Here is a 24,507-nt window from a genome sequence, read left to right as displayed (position 1 = left end):
CCTGGCCCAGGCACTGGGGCGGGGCTTAGGCGGGTCCCAGCGAGGCGATGCGTCCCCTCGGCCCCGCTGCGTCCTTCGCCCGTTTTTCCCCACGTCAGTGCCACCGCCTCCTCTGTGCGGAACTCGCACCTGGCCTGCCGGCGTTCCCACGCCCCACCGAAGGGACGCCGCGTTTCTCTCCCTTCCAAGGGACCCTTTTCCTTCCCCGCCAACAGCCCCCCGGGAAAGCTCATTCCGGATTGCCTCGATGCTCCAGGGCCACCTGCCATCACCCTGGGCAGGCGTTTGGCCCCAGGCCTGCCCTGGTCTCCATCCCCAGCCCGTCCTCCACCTCTTGTCGCCCCCTCCCGCTCAGCCCCCTTCTCCTCCTTCTCCACGTGCCTCTGCACTCCCACGCCCCTCCCCCAAGGAGCCCCTCTCCTCCGGTCTCGAGGAGTCTCGCGGCACTTCCCGGGGCGTCAGCCCAGCAGCCGCGGGTGGGTGGCAGCCGCGCGGAGCGGGGTCCCTCTGGCGCGGGCGGTGAGGAGGGCGCCCAAGCGCCTCAGCCGCAGGGACGCCCCCGGCGCCTGCCCCGACGCGGCCCGGGCCCCGCCCCTCTCCGACCCCGCCCCCGCCCGGCGGCCGCGCGTCCCCGGCAGGCGGAGCTGCAGGAGCCTCGCGGCAGCGCTGAGGAGGAGGGGAGAGCGGGCGGCGCGGCCGCGGCTGCCGGGCGCTGGGCTGGGCGGCGCTTTTTTTTTTTTTTTTTCGCAATTTCCACTCGCGGGGAGCAGGAAACCCGGCGCAGCCGGGCGCATTGGGCCGCGATGCAACAGCAGCAGCAGGAGTCGCCCCGGGGCAGCAGCGGCAGCAGCAGCAGAGGCAGCAGCGGGCGGCGCTGAGCCGCCGCCGCCGCCACTGAGGAAGAAGCCGGCCCAGCCGCCGCCGCGTCCGGACCCCCGCGCCTGGATCCCAGCGCCCCGATCCCGGCGCCCCGACCCCCACACCCGCCTCCGCCAACTTTCACGCTGCCTCGGCGGCCCAGCCCGGCTCGACGCCAATGGGTGAGTGGGGGCCGCCCGCGTCCGGGCGTCCACTTCAGCCTTGAGGGCGGCGCGCCCGTCCCAGAACCGCGGAGCCCGGGAGGGCGCCCCGGGGACAGGGTCCGGACGGGGGACACCGCGGTGGGCGCCCTCGCCTGCCTCGCGCACCCCCATTCACTCCCACTTGCGCCCGTGTGCCCGCCGAGCCCGCGCGCGGCGCCGACGGGAACCCGCGGGGGCCTGAGCAGACGATCACGGGGGCTGGCTCCGGGCGGCTCGGGCTGAGGGATGCAGGGGGTGTGGTTGGTTTTTCGGGTGGGCGGGGAGAGTTTTGTCTTGGCCATTTTTGCACCCGAGCGCGCCCTCTGCGCTGCGGACACGGGCACCCGGACCTGGTGGGCTCCGGCCCTGCGCGGGGCTGCTGGTGCCTTCCTGGTCCTGCCTCGGGGGAAGCTGTAACCTCGGGGTCTTGGAGGGGACTGGGTTGCCTTTGCTGGGGGCTGACAGGGGTTGGGGGGTGGGGCGGGAAACGCCCCAGTGCCTGGCCTGGCTCGCGGTCCCGGGGTCCAGAGCACCTGACGCTCCTCTCCTTGCGCCCCCCTGCCTCCCGGCCCCGACCCTTTCGCTGCTGCCTTCCTCCAGCCTGGCGAGCTCTCTGCTCCGTGATGCTAAAAGGCCACTTCCCATACTGTCCTTTAAGTCTTCAGGGTCTGGGACCTGGAAATGGTGATCCGGTCTTTGATTTACTGAGTAAACATCAGTTCGAAGTAGCCAACTAACCTTTGAACCCCCTGGGTCCCATTTGATATAGACCCCGGAGCATTGGAACCACCTTGCTGCCCAGAGAAGCTGCCACTTTATTGGCAAGGGACTTATGATTACTTGGGCTATTAAATGTTTGGTCTACCCAGGTAATGTTCTTGCTGACAGCCAGCCTCTGTTTTTCAGCCTCTGGCAGATTATTTTTGGATGTTCTTAGGCCAGGCATAGGAAGGCTGCAGATAATAATAAATCATAATAAAGTGAGACCTTTCTGTGTTCAGGTCATAGGATTCCAGTACGCTAGTCAGGATGTTCAGAAAGCCTGAAGGATTGGAAAAGAGGAGGTTTAACCCAGTCCGTTGTTGACAGGCAAAGTTAAAATCCCATTTGTGGTCATTTGCCAAAAAACGTTTTCCTTTTCTAAGTAGTGGTGATCTGTTGTCCCCTTGGCTTAAATGTCGCTTTTTTCACAGTGCCCTTCTCTCCCACCTCCAGTCTAAATTGGTTCCTGTTCCATTTTCTCATACAGCACCTTTTTTTCGTAGCAGTATTACATATTTGTGCGTAACAGTTATCTCCTCTGCTGTAAGCTCTGTGACCGTAGGGACAGCACAGTGTTGCATAATTTGCTCAGCACTTTTGGTATGTGGCACGGAGCAGGACCTAAATATTTGTTGAATGAATGAATGAGGGGCATGAAATCCTCCTACTCTACTGGGGACAGAACACTTAACTCACTCTTGTTTTGCTTTGGCCCATGAGATGATTTAGTTCATTGGCAGAAGTATATACTTTAAACCTTACAGGCCACTTTAGTAATGGGTTAATTTCTCCCGAGGTAACCAAAAATTCTGTTTTGATCACCTTTCATTTTGGGTGGGTCACCGAGAGGGTTATGCACAAAAAGGAGTTAATCCAAAGGTCTTCTCCCATGGCCAGACTGTGCTTTCTGTATCTCAATGAGAAGGGGACTGAGTCTCATTTAAGAAGAATCAGACCTATTTTTCAGATTTGAACTGTTTTCATTCTTCAGAACTTCCCACGAAAAATAGAGTGCTCCTGTAGTTTTTAGTCCTTTTATACTTAATCTTTACTGTAACCATTATTGCAGCGGAAGGGGGCATCGATTTTCATTTATTTCAGGAGTTAATACTTAGAGGTGATAATGTCAAAATGAATGTAATTTAATTCATGTTTATAGTGGGATTTAAGATGCTTGTAGTAGTTTGTGGCTAAAGATCACCTGCTCTTTTGAAAGCATCTCCAGCAGTATATTTCTAATGAAGTGCAGTTATTTAACCGTTCATTCTGTATGTCTTCCAATGGAGTGATCTAATGGGCTGAGGTTGTGTGTATGCAGACAGAGGCCCACCCTTTCCCCCAAGTCTCTGGTTTTCAGATTTATCCAGTTTGTAAATTTGATGCAATTTTATTCTTTTTTAAGAGGGAAGGTCTCACTGTGTTGCTCAGGATGGATTTGAACTCCTGGACTCCAGATATTCCCAAGTAGCTGGGACTGCACGCTCACACCACTGTGCCTGATTCTGATACACCTATATTCTTACCTGGTCTGATAATGAGTTTTCTGTTGATGGATAACATAGTAAAACTGTATCTTATAGTTCGTTTTCTGAAAAATAACAGGAAAGAACCAAATCCCTAACCCTGAAGTGAAGCTGGTTAGTTGCAACATGGCCTCTTATAAAAGCCTATCAGAATGTGCCCTCTGAACTTGCTAGGAGATGCATGCCTACAGTGCCAGACACAGAGAAAGCCTCTTATAATTACAATTAAACAGATATTATGGTGACCCAAATCTGTGAGTAGTGAAGGGTTTGCAAGCCCACAAATGATTTCTGTTTAATTCCAGAGTAACAACAAAGTTTGGATAGCCTTTGGCAATGTATTTATTATATTGGCGGTAGACTGCTGTATGCTAAACTAAAGCTAAAATGAACATAATGTGTTGGTCTCTACAAATGTCTTGAGTTAGAAATGGAAGAAAAGGCTCCCACCTTAATTGTACATAACCTTTACCCACTTCTTTCCATCTTGGCACGAGCAAAAGCTTGCTGTGGCTCTGGTTACACAAACCTTGGTGGTTTCTTCTCTTAGTACTTCAATTCTTTTGGCGTTACTGACATTCTCTCATCAACTCTTGAGTTTGTAGTTGTTTTTAATGTATTTTGCATACAGTAGTATTTGTTCATCTATCCATCCATCCATCCAATGTTTATTGATCTGCTTTGCATAGGCACTGTGCTAAGAACAGGTGCAGAACAGAGACATGACACTTTGGGTTTCTCAGTCTAATGGAGGCTGACTTGAATGCAATTCTCATGGCAGTATGTAGCTGAAAGCCATAGTAGAGCGCATGAAAGATGAGTGGAGAAGGCCAATCTGACTTAGCCTGGAGAGTGCCAAGGACAGTGTCTTAGAGGAGATTGTGTTTGAGCAGAAATCTGGTTGAGTATGAGTCATCGCTGCCCTCCAGCCATACCTGGTTCTTATAGCAGAGACTGAGAACGAACACTGTGGGAACCACGGGGCATCTCAGTAAGATGGTACAAGGAAGGATGACTTAGACGACTTGCAGCTGTGTCAGGTGGCTTGAGGGAGTGTTTAAGGAAGCTGGACATTACTTTGAATTGGATGCTACCAGGGGGAATTTGTGATTGGGTATTTTAACAGATGTTCTCTAGGAGCAGGGAACATTGGAGGCAGGCCACAGCTATGGTTGGTAAGGCAGCAGCAGTCATTTGCATTAGCCAGGATTGGGGGATATTTGGTCATGTGTGTGGTTTGGACAAGGTGCATGTTTTGTCCGTGTTCAGACATAATTAATGTGTGGTCTTGTTTTCATCTTATTCCATCCTGGTCGCAGATTGGCCTTGTCTGATGTTGGTTTTCTAGGGAATTGTTTCTGTTCAACAGGACACCCTGGCCCAGCTGTGAGTGCCTGGCCAGCTCCCAGCCAGAAGAACTGCTCTTTCTCCGAGTTAACTATGTGACGGGCAGGGGCAGGGAATAGGAGGCAGTCGGGGAGGAAAATGGCTTTCTAGGTGTATCTGTGGCTACTTCATATCAACCAGGTCTAGCCTGGACTGTTGTTCAATGTTAAACATGATGGACATCTGAAATGCTACACTAAGGGAAGAGAGAGTGACAGAGAAAGAGCAAGCTGCTGAGAACCAAGAAGTCAGTGCTAATGGGAAAGACGCAGAACAGGAAAATACCCCAAATACTTAGTGTTAGAGAAGGAGAGCCTCTAATGCAGCGCTTCTCAGAGGGTGGCCCCAGGCCAGTAGCACAGCCTCCCCTGCAACCCATTAGAGATACAGATTCTCTGGCTTCATTCCAGCAGACCTCCTGAATCAGGAATGCTGGGGGTGGGGCCCAGCAATCTGCATTTTCATGAGCCCTCCAGGTGGTTCTGATCATAGTCCAGTGTAGAACCCCTCCTTGCCTTACAGTTGAGAAAGCTGACATCCGGAGCTTGTGGTTCCCTGGGGTACACAAGGCACTCTGTTCATAAGACTGTTATAAGTCTTATGTTATAAGTACTGTTATAAGTGACTCATTACCTTAGAGAAGGAGAAAGACATACTCCTACTTCAAAACAAACTTCTTGTGTTAAGACAGTACAGTGTGGATTCTTCCATGAATCCAGTCCAACCCAGACCTCCAACACCTAGGCATTAGTGACACTAGGCAGCCGATCTCAGTATTAGTCTCTGAGACTTTTACCAGAGTATCACACAGGCACTTCCCAGCATCCTTTACCCTCCATCCTCTTTAAAGGGGACTTTAAGATACACTGTTTGCATTATTCCAGTGTGTAATATTTGTTCATGATTTTCTATACCTGGTACCTGTATTCGTTTCTGATTGCTGCTGTACCTACCACAAACTTAGTGCCTGGAGACATCACATGTTTATCATCCGTCACTGGGCGACAATCACGAAGTCAGCAGAGCTGCATTCCTTCTGGAGGCTGTAGGAGGGAATCCCTTTCCTTGCCTTTTCCAGCTTCCAGAACTGGCATTCCTTTGCTTGTGGCCTCTTCCTCTCTCCAAAGCCAGCAACGGCTGGGCAGCTCTCTCTCCCCTCACATCATTGTTACTGACTCTTCTGCCCCTCTCTTCCACGTGTATGGACTCCTGTGATGACATTGGGTCCACCTGGATATTCCAGGCTCATCGCCTCATCTCCAGGTCAGCTGATCAGTAAGTTTAATTCCCCTTTGCCTTGTAACCTAATATTCACACATCCTGGGCTTTAGGATGTGGGCATCTGGGGGCGGGGAGGGAATGTTATTCTGACCACTACACTGCCCTGTGGTGGACCTGACTTTTCCTGGTTTCTCTTGGATAACTGTGTGTTCATAGTCAACTGCCCTGTCCCTCCTTGGGAAGATTCCATCTTTGGTTCTATTTAGATTTTTACAGTTTATTAATAAAGCCGCCTTAAAGTTACATCTTGCATTCACCTTTCTCTCCTCTTACTGCTGTTTGAGACAGCTTGTCCCACTCTTCCCCTTTCCTCACATAGCCTGCCCTACACCTACCAGGACTCTGGCACTGCCTTGATTGTGTTCTAGAAACTGATCAGGCTGAGGTTATCCTGAATGATCTTTCTCCAATCACGAAGTACATGGTCTCAGGCCTCACCGTGTCTGACTTCATTGAAGCTTGAGACTGAAGACTGGAAGTCTTTGTCTTCTAGAACACCCTATTTTTTCCTGATTTCTCCTACACTCCTCCCTCCTTTTCTTCCACACCTGTCCACCTGTGGAATGCTGTCATCCCTGGTCCCCATATGTTTAGTGTGTCCTTGAGTGATTGTAGCCACTTTGCCAATTCAGGTGTCGCCTATTGACGATGCCCACATCTGTCCCCAGTCTTGGTCTCTGTTCTGAGCTCAGGACCCACCCACTATAAGCACCACAAGGGCAGGAACCTCGTCAGTTTGGTCATCGTGTTCCTGTGCCTGGCACACGGTAAGCCTAAGATTAACATTGGTTGAGCTGATTATCATTGATATCCTCTCCTAGCTAACTTCACCCAGGTGTGTCTTAGACACCTCAGACTGAGCATGTTGCAAACTAAGCTCAGCATTTCTCCTCTGTAATACCTGCCCTGCCTCTTTTACTTCCCATTTCGTTGAGGGTATCACCATCTTTCCTGTCACTTCCATAGGGATGCTGCTATTGTTCCTTGCCTCTTGTTCCTACCCCTTTCCCTGCCCCTTCTGATGTACAGTCAAGCCCCAAATGGCTCTGGAATTGACCCTATGTGTCTACCCTTCTGCAAATGCTTTAGATCCTGAATGCCTTAGTGCCTTCGTGAAGCTCGGCAGCCACCGGTGCTTTCGCTTATTCTAAGCTCATTCATGTCTCTGAGACTTTGCCCACGTATTTCCCTTCATGGGGAACAGATGTCACTCTCTCCTCTGCCTTGTAGACTCCCTGTATCAGTTTCCTATTGCTGCAGTAACAACTCACTGTGGACCTAGTGGCTTGAAACAGCACAAATGTGTAATCTTATAGTTCTAGAGGTCGGAAGTTCAAAATGGATTTTACCGGGTCGATATCAAGGTGTCAGCAGGGTTGCATTCTTTCTGGAGGAATTCATTTCCCTGCCTTGCCTGGCTTCTAGAGGCTGCCTGCAGTGCCTTTACTTCCTTCACTCGTGACCCCAGCCCTCCGACCTCTGCTTCAGTCCTGGCATCTCCTATCTTTCACCGAGCCACCTGCCTGCCTTTTATGAGGACCGTTGTTTGACACTGGGCCCACCTGGATAATCCAGGATCCCCTCCCCTTCTCAGGATGCCTAGTGAATCACACCTGCAAAGTTCTTGTTGCCATGGAAGGGAACATAGTCACAGGTTCTGGGGATTAGGATATGGCCATCTTTGGGAAGTCATTGTTCAGCCTCCCACACCCCTTGTGCATCTGTGGGAGCCTGCTCCAAAGGTGTGCTGTACCATACTTTGTTTAAAAAATTTTTTATTTTTAATTTTTGTGGGTCCATAGCAGGTGTATAAAGTTGTGGGGTACATGAGATGTTTTGATACAGGCATGCAATGCAAAGTGATACAACATTTCCTCTTATATTAAGTCTCCATCTCCAGCTGGATCTGCTCAACTCCATTGCTCTGGCACATTGCCTGGCATACAGTAAGTGCCATATGTTAATGAATGAACATGTAACCCTTTTACCCAAGTACGGTTACAACTTGCAATTCTCCACGACTATGGACCACCAGGAGTGAGTGTGCAATTCTGTAAAGTCCCCTGGGCAGAGCATGTTGACAAGGTCTGTTTGCTGACAGTTCCTGGTGGCCCACACTGTAGTGGGTGAGAAGGGTGATGCCACATGTATTACATGGCTTCAACAAAGAACTGCACATTTTAAGATCGAAAATTCTCTCTGGCAGTGGTTCTTAACTGGGGGCAATTCTCCCCACCAGGGGGACACAGCACTATCTGGAGACACTTTTGGTTGTCACAGCTGGTGGCGGGGGGCAGGGGAGTGGAGAGTCATTCTACTGGCGTCTACTAGGTGGAGGTCAGGGGTGCTGCTAAACATCCTACGATGCACAGGCCAGCCGCCCCCCGCACCACCACAACAAAGAGTTACCTGACCCCAAATGTCAGTCATGCTGAGGTTAAGGAAGCCTGCTCTGGGGGAACCCCGGGGGCTTATTAACACAGATGGCTGGAGCACCATTTCCTTACTTCATTATCAGTCCTTCTGGAACATAAGGCTTTGTATGTAACCACAGTCTTCGTTTTATGCACGAACCTACAAGTCACCAGAGAACAGGACTCTTTGGGACTTTCACCATTTTGTTCTTTGAATGGAGAGTGTCTTAACACAACTCTTGCCTCTCTTCTGTTGATACCTAGGTCGTTAAGCTGGGGAGAGGCAAGGGCTTCAGGGCACGAAGTTTTTAAACTTGCTTCTGGTAGTGTTTGGCCCCTGTAATGTTTTGTCTTTCTATTGGGATGTGCTTTTATGTGGGGGAACAGGCGATGGGTCCTCTGCTACTCACATATTGGTCCCTGGCATTGAAGTGCTGGAAGGAGCCTTGGCAGTCATGGCCCATGACATCAGATGATGAGACTGAGCCTCAGAGAGGCAGAGTGACAATGGTCCCCTAGTGGTAGAACCCAGCTGCCTTCCAGTATGGAAGAACCAGCCCCGCCCAATTTCTGTAGGTGCTCAGAAAATGTCAGGCTCCTGCTTCCCCTCGTGAGGCTCTTGCTACAGTCTCTTTCCCTAGTAAGTTTTTTATTTTTTATTTTTTGAGACAGGGTCTCACTCTGTCGCTCAGGCTGGAGTGCAGTGGCGCAATCAAGGCTCACTGCAACCTCGACCTCCCAGGCTCAAGCGATCCTCCCACCTCAGCCACCCAAGTAGGTGGGACTACATGTGCGTGCCACCATGCACAGCTAATTTTTTAATTTTTTTGTAGAGATGGGGCTTCGCCATGTTGCCCAGGCTGGTCTCGAACTCCTGGGCTCAAGTGATCCACCTGCCTTGGCCTCCCAAAGCGTTGGGATTAGGCGTGAGCCATCACACCAGGGTGTAAGTTTTTTTTAAAACAGATTTATTGATATATAATTTGCATACCGTACAATTTATCCATTTAAGGTGTGCAATTCAATAGGTTTTGGTACATTATTAATTTTATGCTAAAATATGTAACAAAATTTGCAATTTTCACCACTTTTAAGTGTACAGTTATACTGGGTATATTCACAATGCTTTGCAACCATCACCACTATCTAGTTCCAAAACTTTTTTTAAATCACCCCTCCCTAGTAAGTTTCTAACTTGAAGGTCAGAATCCATGTCCCCTGGGGGTTCCTGGACCAGCCAGCCAATTTGGAGAACACTTGGAAGCCCAAGGATCCCAGTTGAAATTCCAAAGGAAGATAGGAAAAGGGAAAGCGTGGCTTTGTGTGTGTGTGTGTGTTTTTGGTTGATATTTCCTTGGGATGCCCTTTATTTTCTCTCTCTCTCACTCACACACATACACACACACACACACACACACACACACACAAATTAGCCAGGCATGGTGGCACATACCTGTAGTCCTAGCTACTCAGGAGGCTGGGGCAGGAGAATCACTTGAACCTGGGAGCAGGAGGCTACAGTGAGCCGACATCGCACCACTGCATTCCATTCTGGGCAACAGAGTGAGACCCTGTCTCAAGGAAAAAAAAAAAAAAAAAAGGTCTACATCATGGGAGAAAACACTGCAGTGCCAAACAGATCCCTCGAAATCACACACAGGGTTGATATCATTCCACGTTTCTTCACTTAAATTCCTTCAGCTGGCAAAGGTCCACCAGCAACCTGGTTGATCATGAGCACTTGGTTTTCAACTTGATCATTATCTTATGGGTAAATATCTTGCAGGCAGTTCTATAGTTTTCATTAGGGGACACTTAAGGCAAAAGGTAGCTCATGGGTCTTAACTCTGTGGTCAACTGTGCTTATATTTAGCCTTACAAAGAAAAAACACTAATAACAAAAATCCTGTAATACTTGTCCTAACGGAACACTATCCAGTTGGCAAGAAAAGACCAGAAAAGGCCTTTGCTTACTTCCTTTCTGTGGCCACGGAAATGGTGGGGGCACTGCTGGAGGCTGGTCTGTCTCCAGGTGTGGGTGACAGAGTGGCAAGATGAAGTGCAGTTCAGTTCATACTGTTATTTCTATCTTGGATAAAATACTATAAACATTTCAATGCTTATTAATGACTCATTTGGCATAACAAATTTAAGTCCTTGAGCACCCAAGTACAGCATGTATAGACAGTTTAAACAACCATCTCCTTACACTTGAGCTTCTTACCAGCCAGTATGCAAACACCAGCCCTTGTGTTTTTGCCAGATTTTTCTGGACTGTTCTAGACTTAGAAGACTTGGGGCCATGTTCTAGGTCTGGTCCTCTGGGGCTGCACCAGTTTTATCCATCACATGCCACCTCCCCGTGTGAAAAGTCTTTAATTAGCTTAGTGTCCTGTCTAATTATTCCAGCTAGTTCTTAGGTTTGTGCCTGGAGCTAGATGGAGACGCTTGGCCCTCATTTTGGATGAAGACTGGGAAAGGCCATTCTTGCTCTGCTGCCCCCTCCTCTTAGCCAGCATCTTCATGGACCTCAATTTTCTTCACCAGGGTGTTCTGGGTGCCATCTTCTGATGAGCATTTTACATGCTAGCTTCTCAAAGAAATTCACTTGACACGAATGACTTCGTAAATGAACTTTGCCTTTCTCCTGTTTTGATCATCAAAACAAAACCAGCAAAAACATCTCTTCCCAACTTGACCGAAATGGGACAGTTTTAAACCACTTAGCCAGTGATTTCTAATTGCCCCTTTGTTCTCAACAAACTATTAGATGGCAAAGAGAGGTGCCTACTCAAATACAGTAGGTCAATGAGCTCATCTGTGATCCATGAAGCAGGATGGACAGAGTAAGTGTTTGTTAATTGATGGTGATTTTTTTAAAGCTTAATTGCTGCTTTTGACTGTCAGGGAACAAATGAAAGTAATTGGCTTGCAGAGGGTGGATTGTGGGGGGAAAAGTGAGGTGGAAGATTTCACCAATTGAAGAAAAAATTGGAAAGGGGAAAGCAGTTCACACTGTCTTCATCTGTTTTTTGGGGCATAATGACTACAGCTGCTTGCTTGAGACATTTTTAAAGTTAGTTTTTGGAATAGGTTGTATATCCCCAGGATTTGAAATTCAAAAGGTGAAAAAGTGTTTACAGGAAAAAGTCTCCCTCCCATCTCTGTCCTTCAGCTATGCAGTGACCCTCCCCATAGGCTGCTGCTATTTTGTTTCTCAAGTTTTCTTCCAGGGAGCTTTCATATGTATACCAACACACAGGCATTTCTGTTATTTTCCCCTCCTTTTTTAACGTCCTGATTAATTGATGATGGGCGAACTTCTGTCTAGCTGGGGATTTTTTCTTCCCCCCTGGGGATGTGCATTGGAACGCTATGCCTAGTCCTTCCATCTGGTTTTGATGGAGGGATAGGTGGACTTCGGAAAAGTTCTCCAGGAGACTGCTCGATTGTCCTGAGGCTCAGCTGATCTGGGTTATTAATTGACAGAAACTTTGTCCTGGATCTTAACCCATCTAGGTGTTTTTTTTGTTTGTTTGTTTTTGTTTTTTTGACAGAGTCTCACTCTGTTGCCCAGGCTGGAGTGCAGTAGTGTGATCTCCGCTCACTGCAACCTGTGTCTCCCGGGTTCAAGCGATTCTCCTGCCTCGGCCTCCCAAGTAGCTGGGATTACAGGCATCCACCACGATGCCCAGCTAATTTTTTTGTATTTTTAGTAGAGATGGGGTTTCACCATGTTGGCCAGGCTGGTCTGGAACTCCTGACCTCAGGTGATCTGTCTACCTCAGCCTCCCAAAGCGCTAGGATTACAGGCGTGAGCCACCACTCCTGGCCTTAACCCATCTGGGTTTTGAACTCAGGAACAGTCTTCCCACTTTCATGTTGTATATATAGTAAGGACTTTCTTCAAATGATAGAAGCCAAGCAGGGCCCACTAACCTGAGCAAAAGGGATGCTTATTCTGGGGCCACAGGGACCTCTCATGCAACCCAAGGGTGCCTGCTGGAGGAGCCGGACCCCAAGAAGCAGCAGCTGGAGCTAGGTGTGGGCCAGCTGCCCAGTGTGCCCTCTGGCCATGCTTCCTCCCTGTCCCCTTTCTTCTGTGTGACTTGTTCATGGGGCACATGCCACAGTTCCAAATGCCTGTTAAGTGTGACTTGATTTGGTCCCAGTTCCACATTTTTGTTAGTGAGGCTGAGCCCACTGGCGTTGGTATCTCCCCCTAGCTCCACCCTCCATATACACAGGTGGTTGCTCCGTGCCCACATCCATGGTGGGCGGGAGGTGCTCAGTTCCAGTCCTGGTGTAAATGTTGAAGGAGGGCGCGTGGAGGACCCATATGAAGCCCTGCCCCGTGGAGGAGGGGGTACTACGGGGCCGCCCTCGAGCCAGGCACTCTCAGTGAGGATGCTAGACCGCCTGCCAGTGTCCGCGTTCATTTTCCCTGCCCTCCTCTTGACAAAGGGGTGACTGATGTGAGGCCGTGTGGCCTCTTCTGTGCTCTAGCCATCCAGGATGTTCATTCCATCCTCACAGAGTTTCTTCTAGGAGGCTCCCTGAGGAAGGGCCCTTGTCAGAACCGAGAACAGTTGTGCTTCAGAGTAATGGGGCTATTTTAATCCTTTGAGCTCCTGAACTGTGTGACTAAGCTCCATGTCACCTATTGAGTTGGCGGCCGTTAAAAAGTGTGTCTGTGCCTCTGGGGGCCCTTGGATGGGTTGGTGATAGCATGCCGTGGGGGAAGGGTACAGTTGTGACATCGTCTGGCGCTTTTAGGGAACCTGTGGGTTTTTAAATGGAGGAAGAGATGTAGACATTGTAAAAAACAGCCACCGCCTGACGAGTTAACCCTTGAGGTAGAGATGCGCTCCAGAAAGCGGGCAGGGGGCTCTCGCCCTAATGCCTGTCTCCTCCCTCCTGCCTTCTCCCCCTCTTTTTCTCCTCTCTCTCCCCCTACCTTTTCTCTCTCTGCTCTTTCTTCGTCCCCTCACCCTTTCTCTCATCCCTCACTCCTCTTCACCCTGTCTCCCTCACTTTCTCTCATCCAGATCCATCTCCCCTACCCTCTTTGTCCCCGCATCTCTCTCCCATTCCCCTGCACCCCCTCTCCCCTTCCACCCTCTTTTCCCCACCCCTTCTCCCCACACCTTCTCTTTCCCTCCCAGTCTCTCTCCCGTCATCCTCACTGTCCACCCCCAGCCTCCTGACCCTCCCCACTCCTGCTCTCCCTTCCTCTCAGCCCCTCTGTGTTTTGCCCCTTTCTTCCCAGCCCGTTTCTCTTATTTTCTCTCTTCCTCACCCCTCCCCTCCTGGCCCCTGTGTCTTAACCTTCTCATTGCCCACATCTCTTCTCCACTGCCCCCTTCTCCACACTTCCTCTCCTGTTCTTACTAAGCCCTTCTTCCTTTCTTCTTCCCCCTCCTCCCTCTCTTCTCTCACCCTTCAACACCTCCACACACCCCCCACTTCGCCCCCCCAACTCTTCCTCTCCTCTCTCCCATCCTCTCATCTGCCCCCAAGCCCCCTTTTCTGTCTCCCTGCCCACTTCTTTCTCCCCCAACCCCAGCTCTCTCCCCGGAACCCCACTCTGGCCCCAGTGCCCACTCTACCTCAACCCCTCTTCTCTCTTGCACTTCCTCCTCCTTCCCACATTCTCCCATTACTTCCTTCAAACCCAGTATTGCTGCGTGCCTCAGATTTTCAATCCCAGAGGGCAGGAAGAGCCAGGGACAGGGTTACTGGCCTTCTCCATCCCACAGCCAGCTATGGGTCCCTACTCTAGAATAACCGTGATTTTTATTTTAGTGTACTTCTTTTAGAGTTGTGTGTGTGTGTGTGTGTGTGTGTATATATATATATATATATATATTTTTTTTTTTTTTTTTTTTTTTTTTTTTTTTTTGAGATGGACTCTTACTCTGTTGCCCCGGCTGGAGTGCAATGGCATGATCTTGGCTCACTGCAACCTCTACCTCCCCAGTTCAAGGGATCCTCCTGCCTCAGCCTCCCGGGTAGCTGGGATTACAGGCGCACACCACCATGCCTGGCTAATTTTTGTATTTTTAGCAGGGACAGGGTTTCATTGTGTTATCCAGGCTGGTCTCAAACTCCTGGCCTCAAGTGATCCACCCACCTCAGCCTCCCAAAGTGCTGGGATTACAGGTGTGAGCCACTGTGCCTGGCACTATTTCTTTTTTCTTATGAACTCCTCTTACTATCATTCCCAAATATTTTGGTGTATTTCTTTTTAGGTTTTCTTTATTTTTATTTTTATTTTTTTTGATAGAGTCTTGCTCTATCCCCCAGGCTGGGGTGCAGTGGCATGATCTCGGCTCACTGCAACCTCTGCCTCCTGGGTTCGAACGATTCTCCTGCCTTAGCCTCTCGAGTAGCTGGGATTACAGGTGCCTGTCATCTCGCCCGGCTAATTTTTTGCATTTTTAGTAGAGACAGGGTCTCACCATGTTAGCCAGGCTGGTCTCAAACTCCTGACCTCAGGCGATCCACCCGCCTTGGCCTTCTAAAGTTCTGGGATTACAGGTGTGAGCTACCATGCCCAGCCAGGGTTTTTACTATTAATATATACTTGTTGCTATATGTACATGTATTTTATATATACATATATATATATTTATATGTATATATATATGTCCTTGTTTTTTCCCACTTCATAGTCATCTTTGAAGCCAGTGTTTTTAGTAGCTGAATATTTGAGTTCATGCATCTTAATTTATGTAACTATTTCCCTGTCATTTGAGCGTTTAGGTAGCTTCTGTGATCTTGATATTATATAGAAGAGGATGTGATGGACATATGTCCCCTTTCTATCCTGTAAGGAAATCACACTGTAGGCAGGGTGGCATTTTATATCCATTCTTTATCTCCATAGATGCCCAAATGACTGGACTGGCCCCTGGTGATGAGAAGGAACAGGAGTTCAGTCCAGGGGAATTGGCACATGGGAATTGGCAGGGTACTTGTCCTCCATGTGTTTGCTTTCAGTTTTAGTTCTAGAAACTCTGTGCTCATATGGCTTATCATCCCTTTTATATGTGCTCTGTGTGTGTGTGTGTGTGTGTGAGAGAGAGAGAGAGAGAGAGAGAGAAGAGACATGGAGACAGATCAACTGATACTTTTTTTTTTTTTTTTTGAGACAGAGTCTCGCTCTGTCGCCCAGGCTGGAGTGCAGTTGTGCGATCTCGGCTCACTGCAAGCTCCGCCTCCTGGGTTCACGCCATTCTCCTGCCTCAGCCTCTCGAGTAGCTGGGACTACAGGTGCCCGCCACCAGGCCCAGCTAATTTTTTGTATTTTTTTAGTAGAGATGAGGTTTCACCGTGTTAGCCAGGATGGTCTCCATTTCCAGACCTCATGATCTGCCTGCCTCTGCCTCCCAAAGTGCTGGGATTACAGGCGTGAGCCACCACGCCTGGCCCCAACTGATACTTCTAAAAGCAACTGCATGTGGGCTTTTATGTTCCACAGCACTGTCCCTATTTCACTGCACCATTGTGGGGCAATTAATCCTGGTCTCGAGTTCAGGTGTAAGATTAGAGGATACACAGTGAAAGGTGAAATCCTTGGGGATTTGGTTCCTTTGTTTTCTCTCCCCCTTTTTGCCAGTCTTTTTTTTCTTTCTTTCTTTCTTTTTTTTTTTTTTGAGATGAAGTTTCACTCTTGTTGTCCAGGTTGGAGTGCAATGGCGCGATCTCAGCTCACTGCAACCTCCACTTCCTGGGTTCAAGCGATTCTCCTGCCTCAGCCTCCTGAGTAGCTGGGATTACAGGCATGTGCCACCATGCCCAGCTAATTTTTGTATTTTTAGTAGAGACAGGGCTTCACCATGTTGGCCAGGATGGTCTCGAACTCCTGACCTCAGCTGATCCACCCGCCTCAGCCTCCTTTGCAAAGTGCTGGGATTATAGGCGTGAGCCACCGTGCCTGGCCGCCATTCTTTTACCTGACTGGCATTTAAAGGAATTTTGTTTCGCAGAACCGTAGGGAAAACTATGTCCTGAAGGCCCTGAGCCATCCATGTGACTTCATGTTTGGCTGAGATAGGGGTCCAAGTCCCTTGCTGGCAAGGGAAAGGTCGTGGCTGTAATAATCCCCTTGTGGTTTCTAGCTTAGCTTTGTGTCATCATGCACTCCTCTGAAAAAATTGTGCTCTTAGCTTTAAAGGCCACCAAGTAAGGGTGGCTAGAACCCCCAGGAGCCAGGCTGGATGAACCATCTCAACGCCTTGGCCTTTTTAATTCATCACTTTCAGTAATGGACAGGACTGTGGAAAGTATTCATCCTTCAGCCACCAAGTGTACGTCAAATGTCAGCTTGTGTACCTGGTAAAAAAATTAGTTGAATATTTATGATGCCGTCTCAGGGGCAAGTTTCGGTGAAAGTTCTAAAGTTCATGATAATAAATGTTAGAAAGCATTGGTAGCTAATATGTACCATATACTTTCTCCCTTTGTTACCTTTTCAACTTGTGAACATAACCTGACTTGAATTTGTAGGACAAACAAAACAGTTGACTCAATACTGCTGTATATTGGAATTCAATTAAATTCTAGAAGTGTTTATTGAGTGCCTGTTAAGTATAAGATCTGATAACCAGGGGATCTCCTCAAACATATCTAGAATTTCATTCAATTATTCATTTTTCTTAACTTTCATTTCCCTAATTGGGGGAAGATTGTGATGTGGTCATTTTATGAACTGCCCAACGAAATAAGCAGTTAAACCAAAGGGTGTTTGTTTGAGAAAGTTCTGTTTATCCAGAAAGAAGGAAAGATATAAATTTTAGCAACACACATCAAATTAGAAGACAGCTTTCTGAGATAGAAAAATGTCTAGTCAGTCTCTGAAACTCCCTCCTCACTGGTAGTTTAGAGAGAAACAAAACAGAATGGGGTTTCTCAAATGAGTGCTAAAGTTCCCCTCACAAGGAAAACGTTTCCCAAGAATTCCTGCTTTGCCTTAAACCCACTACCGTGAAGATCAGCAGTAACAGGAGACACGGCGGTGTGCTTCGGCCGTGAGGTTGTTGCTTGGTGATGTGACAGGCACATACTGCTTGCTCTGGTGCGGTCTTTTGTGTTCACTTGCTTATCCCATCTCTTTTCTCTCTTCAAACCACTGTGAGAATCCCTTCACACAGTTCTCTCTGAGGCCTTCTCATGTGGTGCTACACAATAAAATCAGTTCTGGAAGCTGATATGATAGTTGATGTCATGTCTATGACATCAAACATCATTATAAAATGTATAGTAGTGGGCTGGGCATGGTGGCTCATGCTTCTAATCCCAGCACTTTGGGAGGACAAGGCCAGCGGATCACTTGAGTCCAGGAGTTCGAGACCAGCCTGGACAACATGGTGATACCCTGTCTCTATTTAAAAAATACAGAAAATTAGCCAGGCATGGTGGCATATGCCTGTGGTCCTAGCCACCCAGGAGACTGAGGTGGGAGGATCACCTGAGCCTGGCAGGTTGAGGCTTCAGTGAGCCATGATCGTGCCACTGCACTCCAGCCTGGGCAACAGAGTGAGACCCCAGCTCAGAAAAAAAAAAAGAAATGTGTAGTTGTGGACTCATCTCTTGATGTAAGAACTAAAACACTGCTCCAGCTCTGTCCCCTCCCTCCTCTTTCCCTAGAGGAAGCAACCACCCTAAGTCTTTTTAAAATCATCTTCTTTTTTAAGAAATAATTTTATCATTTCCATATGTATCTCTTAAAAACAAACATATTGTCTGGTTTTGCTTGTTTTTAGTTTTATAAAACTGGGACTGAAACTGCAGAGACTTGTGATTTGCTTGTTGTCTCTGATTTTGCAGTTCATGTGTTTTTCCGGTCTGGTATTCCATTGTTTGAACATGCCACTGTGTACTTACCCTTTCTCCCCTGATGGACTTTTGCTTTGCTTCCAGTTTTTTGCTGCTATGTACAGACTTCCCATCACCATTTGAATGAATGTCTCTGGTGTATGTGTGAAATGTATTTTTTTTAAATGTTCATAGCAAGGAGTGGTTTTGCTGGGTTTTAAGTTGCTGGATTTCCAAAGTGTTGTGCCAGTATATGTTCTCAAGAACTGAGTGAATGAACAAACTAATGAATGAAGAAGATAACATATTCATGGAAGGAGAGAGTATATGAATATTCAGCTTTAGAAGAGAATGCCTAATTGATTTTCAAAATATGTGTTCCTAGAGTGTAAACATCTCTGCTACTCTCTGTTCTCACCAATATTTGGTATCCCAGATATATTGGGACGTAGGCTAAACTGCCATCACAGAGACCCCAAGACAGCATAGCTGTTTCCTTCTCAGGCTACTGCCTCCTGACCACTGGACTGGTCAGGGTGAGTGAATTGCGTTGCTCAGATTCCTTCTCTCTTGTGGACATGGTTGGAGCTGGCTCACCAGCACTGTGTCTGCCTTCCAGCCCATGGCAGAGGAAAGTAGATGGGGAGTAGCTTCTTTTTGTTAAGGACATGACATGGAAACTGCTCACATCACTTCCACCCACAACCCATTGCAAAGAACTTAGCTACAGTCTCACACCCAGCTGCAGGTGAGTCTGAGGAAACAGGCTCCAGCTGTGTAACCATGTGCCCAGCAAAAGCTAAAGGCAGAGGAGTATTAATTTCCTATTCCTGCTGTAATAAATTACCACAAATGTAATGGCTGCAAACGACATAATTTATTGTATTCTAGTTTGTGAAATCAGAAGTCCAGAATGGGTGGGCAGGGCTGAGTGCCTTCTGGAGGCTCTAGGGGAGGATCCCTTTCCTTACCTTTTGCAGCTTCTAGAGGTCATCTGCATGCCTTGGCTTCTGGCCTCTTCCTCACATCACTCTGACCCCTCCTCCCTTCATCTCATTTCCTTTTCCAGCTCTTCCATCTTTTAAAGATCCGTGTGATTACACTGGGATCAGCCAGTTAATCCAGGATACTGTCGTCATCTCAAGATCCTTAATCAAATCTGTGAAGTCCCTTTAGCCACTTTAGGTGGCATATTCACAGGTTTGGAGAATTAGGACATGGACATACTTTGTGGGGATTGGGGAGCTTTATTCTGTCTACCATGGGGGAAGGGATGGGTTCTACAGACAGTCCCTGACTTATAATGGGTTGATTGAATGGTTTTCTGATTTTACAATGGTGGAAAAATGACATGCATTCAGCACATTCCTCATCACGTCCCCATAAACCCATCGTGAGTTGAAAATACCCTAAGTCAAAAGTGCATTTACAACTTAGGATATTTTCAACTCACGATGGGTTTATGCAGATGTAGCCCTGTGGTTAGTTGAGAAGCATCTGTATTTTTTAAAAGAGGAAGGGGATAATGGGTACTAGAGAGAATGATCAGTTTCTGCCATATGATACCATCGCATTTTTGCCAGTCACATGGCTGTGGATATATTTTAAGTGTTAAGTTGTCAGAACTGGTGAATTTGCTGAAGAGAGGACTTTGTTTTCTGATACTTTGTGATTGTTGGATTCAAATGTTGAAGTAATCCTAAAAAACAAAGCATATTTTTGAGGTCTTTCTCATGAGTGACAATTTCATCCATCAGTCTTCTGTTTGCCACAGTCCTTTTGCGGAGGGCATTCCCATTCACTGTTGTACTTGTAGCTTCCTCAGCGAAGCTAACAGAGTGGCTAGCATCCCTAGGATTAAATGACAAGGTGCGTATTAAGATCCCGGCGCACAGTAGGGGCCCAGATGTGTTACAAATAAACAATAACAAAAGCCCACACTAGCACATCGTGGCCAGAGCCTTCTTGTGTGCGATAATCACCTCATCATACATTGCATGCACATAGTAGGTAGACAAATCAAACCCTCCTTTCCTAATACCTTCTGGCCCTCCAGCTTGCTGTGGACTGGATGTTTGCATCCCCCTCCTATTCATTCCTGTGTTGCAGCCGTAATCCCTCATGTTGTGTTATTTGGAGATGGGGTCTTTGGAAAGTCATTACAGGTCCCTACTCCTTTAGGCAGCTCGATTTAGAAGTCTTTTTCTTTTTTCTTTCATCAATTTTTTTTTCTTTTATCAGTCACTTTCTTCTGATAATGGGGGAGGGTAAGTCGTTAATTTGTCAAATTTATGTGCACTCATTTTTGTATATAAGATAGGACAAACTTTCTGTGGTGATAACTTAGGAGTCTGCAGGGGCCAGCAAGACTCATTTGTCCTTTCCTGGATCCAGCAGCACCATCCTCGGCCCCTTTTCATTGCCTCCCTGGGCTTCACTAAGACTGTGCTTGGACCCTTCCTTCCTTCCCTCCATGTTGTCCTAGGCCCTGTCTTGAGAAATCTTGGCCCTCACCCTGGAGCTGACAAATTCTTGCTTAGGAGGTGAAAGAGAATCGCATGTCTGACTAAAATAATTCATACACACTGCAGTGGCAATTTCACTTTCCTGGGGTTTATAAACAGGAAGACACCACCAATTGGGGATGAGTTATTTGTTTCTGAAGGGGGATCATGAGACATCTTATTTATCTTTGTTTTACTTGGTCTGCTGGAAAATGCAAGGAAATCCGATTTGTTGTAGCCAGACATAATTCCCCCTTCCCTTTCCTCCCTCCCCACCCCTAACTTGGCTGCTTCCTGAAGCACAGGAGAAGGGTCACCACTTGAGGAGAAGGCACATGCTGGTTCAGGAAGCCCCAGCGGGTACTGCAAGGACTCCAAAAATTATGCTCTGTGAGCACTAGTTTCCCCGGCGCCCAGGCCAAGACCACGGCCTTCTCAGGTCTTCTTGTCTATGCTGGTATCACTACGCCTGGCACAGTGTCTCACCAACAGGCAGCGAAAGAAAAATTTTGTTGAAAGAGTGAAAACAACATGTGACTTTAAAGCCAGAGCCTCATTTTCCCCAACCAGTTCAGAAATTGATATTTAATGGGATCGCGTATTGACTTCTGCTCAAATGCATGTTGCCTATGGTTGAGGCGACTGAGAAAGCCAGCACTACTCAGTTTTCCTTGCTTTTGGCCTTGTCGTGTTGTAAGGTCTGTTTACATTTGGATAGTATTTCTCTCAAGAGGCCTAAAATATAGGTAAAATCATCAGTGACGCCATCCATGGGAGAATTTTGGCAACACAAGAGCATTTGTGCCTAGACCACTTCTGCTGTATGTATGAGAATCTTTCTGTGGCCTTTGATTAGCCATTAACAGAAATTTCTTTTTCTTTCTTTTTTTTTTTTTTTTTTTAAAGAGACGGGGTCTCGCTCTGTTGCCCAGACTAGAGTGCAGTGGTACGATCATGGCTCATTGCACCCTCAAACTCCTGGGCTCAAGCGATCTTCCTGCCTCAGCCTCCCAAGTAGCTGGGACCACAGGTGTGCACCACCATACCTACCTAATATTTTAATTTTTTTGTAGGGATGGAGATCTCGTTATGTTGCCCAGGCTGGTCTCGAAGTCCTGGCATCTCGGCCTCCCAAAGTGCTGCAATTACAGGCATGAGCCACCACATCCAGCCCTCAGAAGTTTCTTTTGCATTGAACTTGCCAAGAAAAGACCCATTTATATGATCCGCCCCTTGTAAAGCGCGTACCCTGTCTTCAGGGTAGCTGAGGGGCTAGCTTGTTTTACTGTCCCCTCCAAAGTTTCCCTGCCATGGTTCTACCATAGAAGAAATCTTCTCCTTTATCTTCCTTAGTTGTGGTCAGCTTTCAGGCTTGCCACACTTCCTTCTGGGTGAGTAAAGAGGCACATTCAGGTGCCCTGGGTTGGGCACAGTAGATTTGAGATAAGGGAGCCAGAGTGCTCATTTCTGCAGCAGGGCTCTCATCCTGCATTTTAGGGAAGTGTCTCTGGCCCCCTGCAATGCGAGATGTTTTTCTCCTTTTTCCCTCTTGCTTTATGTTAGCTTGAACCAGTCCCTGGTGTTTTGCTTCAGGATTCTTTTCTTCCTCCCTAGGGAGTAATTGCTTAGAAAATGCCCTCCTGTCAAAAACATAAAGTCTTCAGTATCATAAATTGGTAGTGGAAACTCCTCCGTCATCTGGCTTAATATTTGAACCGTTGCTAATGGCTAAGAGATTGCAGCATGATGGTGGGTCCCTTTGGAAGCCTGTTGGGTCAACTGGGGTGTTGGCTGTCTCCTTTGGTCAGTGTGTGTACAGTCATTTGGGGACCAGCCCATTTATCGCAGGCGCTTCAATCTTTTAATGCTCTCACTCTTTGAAGAATTATAGGAGCCATATGCTGCTTCCCAGGTAACCGAGACTTGCTAAAAATAGAGCTTAAATGGCCCCACTGTTCTGGCATTGGAAATCGTTGCTTTTTATTTTTAGGCCAGCTTGTGTGATCCATAACTACTTTCAAGCCTGGGCAATAAGAATCACTGAGCAAGACCTTTGTCAGTTGAACACTGTTAAGGTTTGAACCTCCACTCCCAGCTAGTTGGAAGGAGAATCCAAATCTATTGAAATAGGGAGTGCTGACCTCCACATGGCTCCCCTCCTCCACCTCCACCCTCTATTAAGCAGGATTCTGTTTCACTGTGGGTTTAGGGTACTTACCACAAGAAAAATACGTTGCAAAGAATGAATTCTGGCTGTGAGTTTATGGCACCAGCCAAACAACCAGAAGAACAGACTGGCATAAAACAGCTTTGAGGCCATTAAAGAACACCACCAAGGCCGAGACCCATGTACTGTGGGTTTTGGGTGGTCTGAAATGGAAATTGTCATCGCCATACTTAGGTGCAGATTAATGCATTAAATGATAAATAAGAATAGGCCTAACTTCAATTGCTCATTTCATAAGTAATAGTCTCATTTTACTATCCCCATTCTTGCCCACCTTCAGTTACAGAAATAACTCTGAGTGGGTTTGCTTTTTAAAGATCTGTGTCAAGCAGATATCTCACAAAAATGGCACAGGCAAAGTGTTCTATTTAGAAGTTGCCCTGTGACACAAAACCACAGTGTGTTTTCTGTCCTTGGGCACTGGTTTCTTTGGACATAAGTGCTAGGGGCATGGTGCTGGCCTTCCGGGGGGAAGTGACTTGAAAGTGCTGTGGGCTCCGCATAGAGAGTTTTACTTCATTAACAGTCGCTTATCCGTCAGGTCCAAAAGACGCAACGGTGGTACTGGTAACCAGGTATATTCGTTTCCTATTGTTGTCCTAACAAATTACCATAAAATGAGTGGCTTAAAACAACACAGATTTTACTGTCTTACAGTTCTGTGGTCAGAAGTTTGATGTGGGTCTCACTGGGCTAAAATCAAAGTGCTGACTGGGCTGCATTCCTTTTTGGAAACTCTAAGGAAAATCCCATTCCCTTCCATTTCCCATCTTCTAGAGGCAGCCCGTATTCCTTGGCTGATGGCCCCTTCCTCCATCTTCAAAGCCACCAACAGTGACCCAGGTCCTTTTCAGGTTGTGTCACTTGATCTTCTCTCCTGTGCCCTGCTCTCTTTTTAAGAACCCTTGTGGGTACATTGGGTCCACCTGGATAATCCAGGCGACTCTTCCTTTTGTAAGGCCAGCTGAGCAACCTTAATTCCATCTGCAACTTTCATTCCCTTTTGCTTGGGATTGGGATGTGGGAATCTTTGCAGGGGGTGGGGGGTGTTGTTCTGCCAACCCACACCAGGGACTTTGTTTTCCTAAATCTCCATGTTGGGTAGGGCCAAAGGGGCAATCATTTTGGTGGCAGCCTACGTGGAAGATGGCTTCTATATTTGCAGAGTTTCAGGAAGTTGAGAGGGTTTCTCTTAGACCGCTAGACTGTGAAGTTTGTCAGATACCTTGTTTCTCTGTAGGGTGGTCCTGGAGTTTTGATGATCCCAGCTGAGACTCGTACCAGGGGCTGCCAGAGCCTGGGGATGGATGGCCGTGAAGGGGAGCAGGGAGTTAGGATGACTGGTAGCAGCTGGGCTGGCCAGCGAGCGAGGAATGAGGAAGCAGGGGGATGAGGACAGGAAATGATAGATGAGTCTGCCCCTTGGGAGAAAGAAAATAGAAGATGGGGTTGATTACATCTGGCCCCAAAGAAAATAAAAGCATGGGCTTTTTTGTTTGTAGGCTTTGTGATTGATTCTACTGTTGAGTC

The 24,507-nt window shown here is 47.6% G+C and overlaps 1 protein-coding gene across 8 annotated transcripts in view; it reads left to right on the top strand.

Moving 5' to 3' along the window:
• Positions 1-624: 624 nt before the first annotated feature.
• The window catches only part of SH3KBP1 (SH3 domain containing kinase binding protein 1), a 362,174-nt gene continuing 338,291 nt past the window's right edge, over positions 625-24,507 (top strand). For 4 of the 8 annotated variants that reach the window (XM_054471145.2, XM_054471137.2, XM_054471140.2 and 1 more), the window contains exon 1: positions 654-1,040. In XM_054471145.2, the coding sequence (XP_054327120.1) occupies positions 1,037-1,040 (4 nt within the window). In that variant the 5' untranslated portion in view covers positions 654-1,036. Of the gene's footprint in view, positions 1,041-24,507 lie in introns of all 8 variants that reach the window. The other 4 variants (XM_054471141.2, XM_054471150.2, XM_054471139.2 and 1 more) reach the window with 4 other exon arrangements.

Source organism: Pongo pygmaeus, chromosome X (assembly GCF_028885625.2).
Source record: "Pongo pygmaeus isolate AG05252 chromosome X, NHGRI_mPonPyg2-v2.0_pri, whole genome shotgun sequence".
NCBI lineage: Eukaryota > Metazoa > Chordata > Mammalia > Primates > Hominidae > Pongo > Pongo pygmaeus.
Note: the sequence above shows the minus strand (reverse complement) of the source record. Positions and strands in the feature narration are given on the sequence as shown.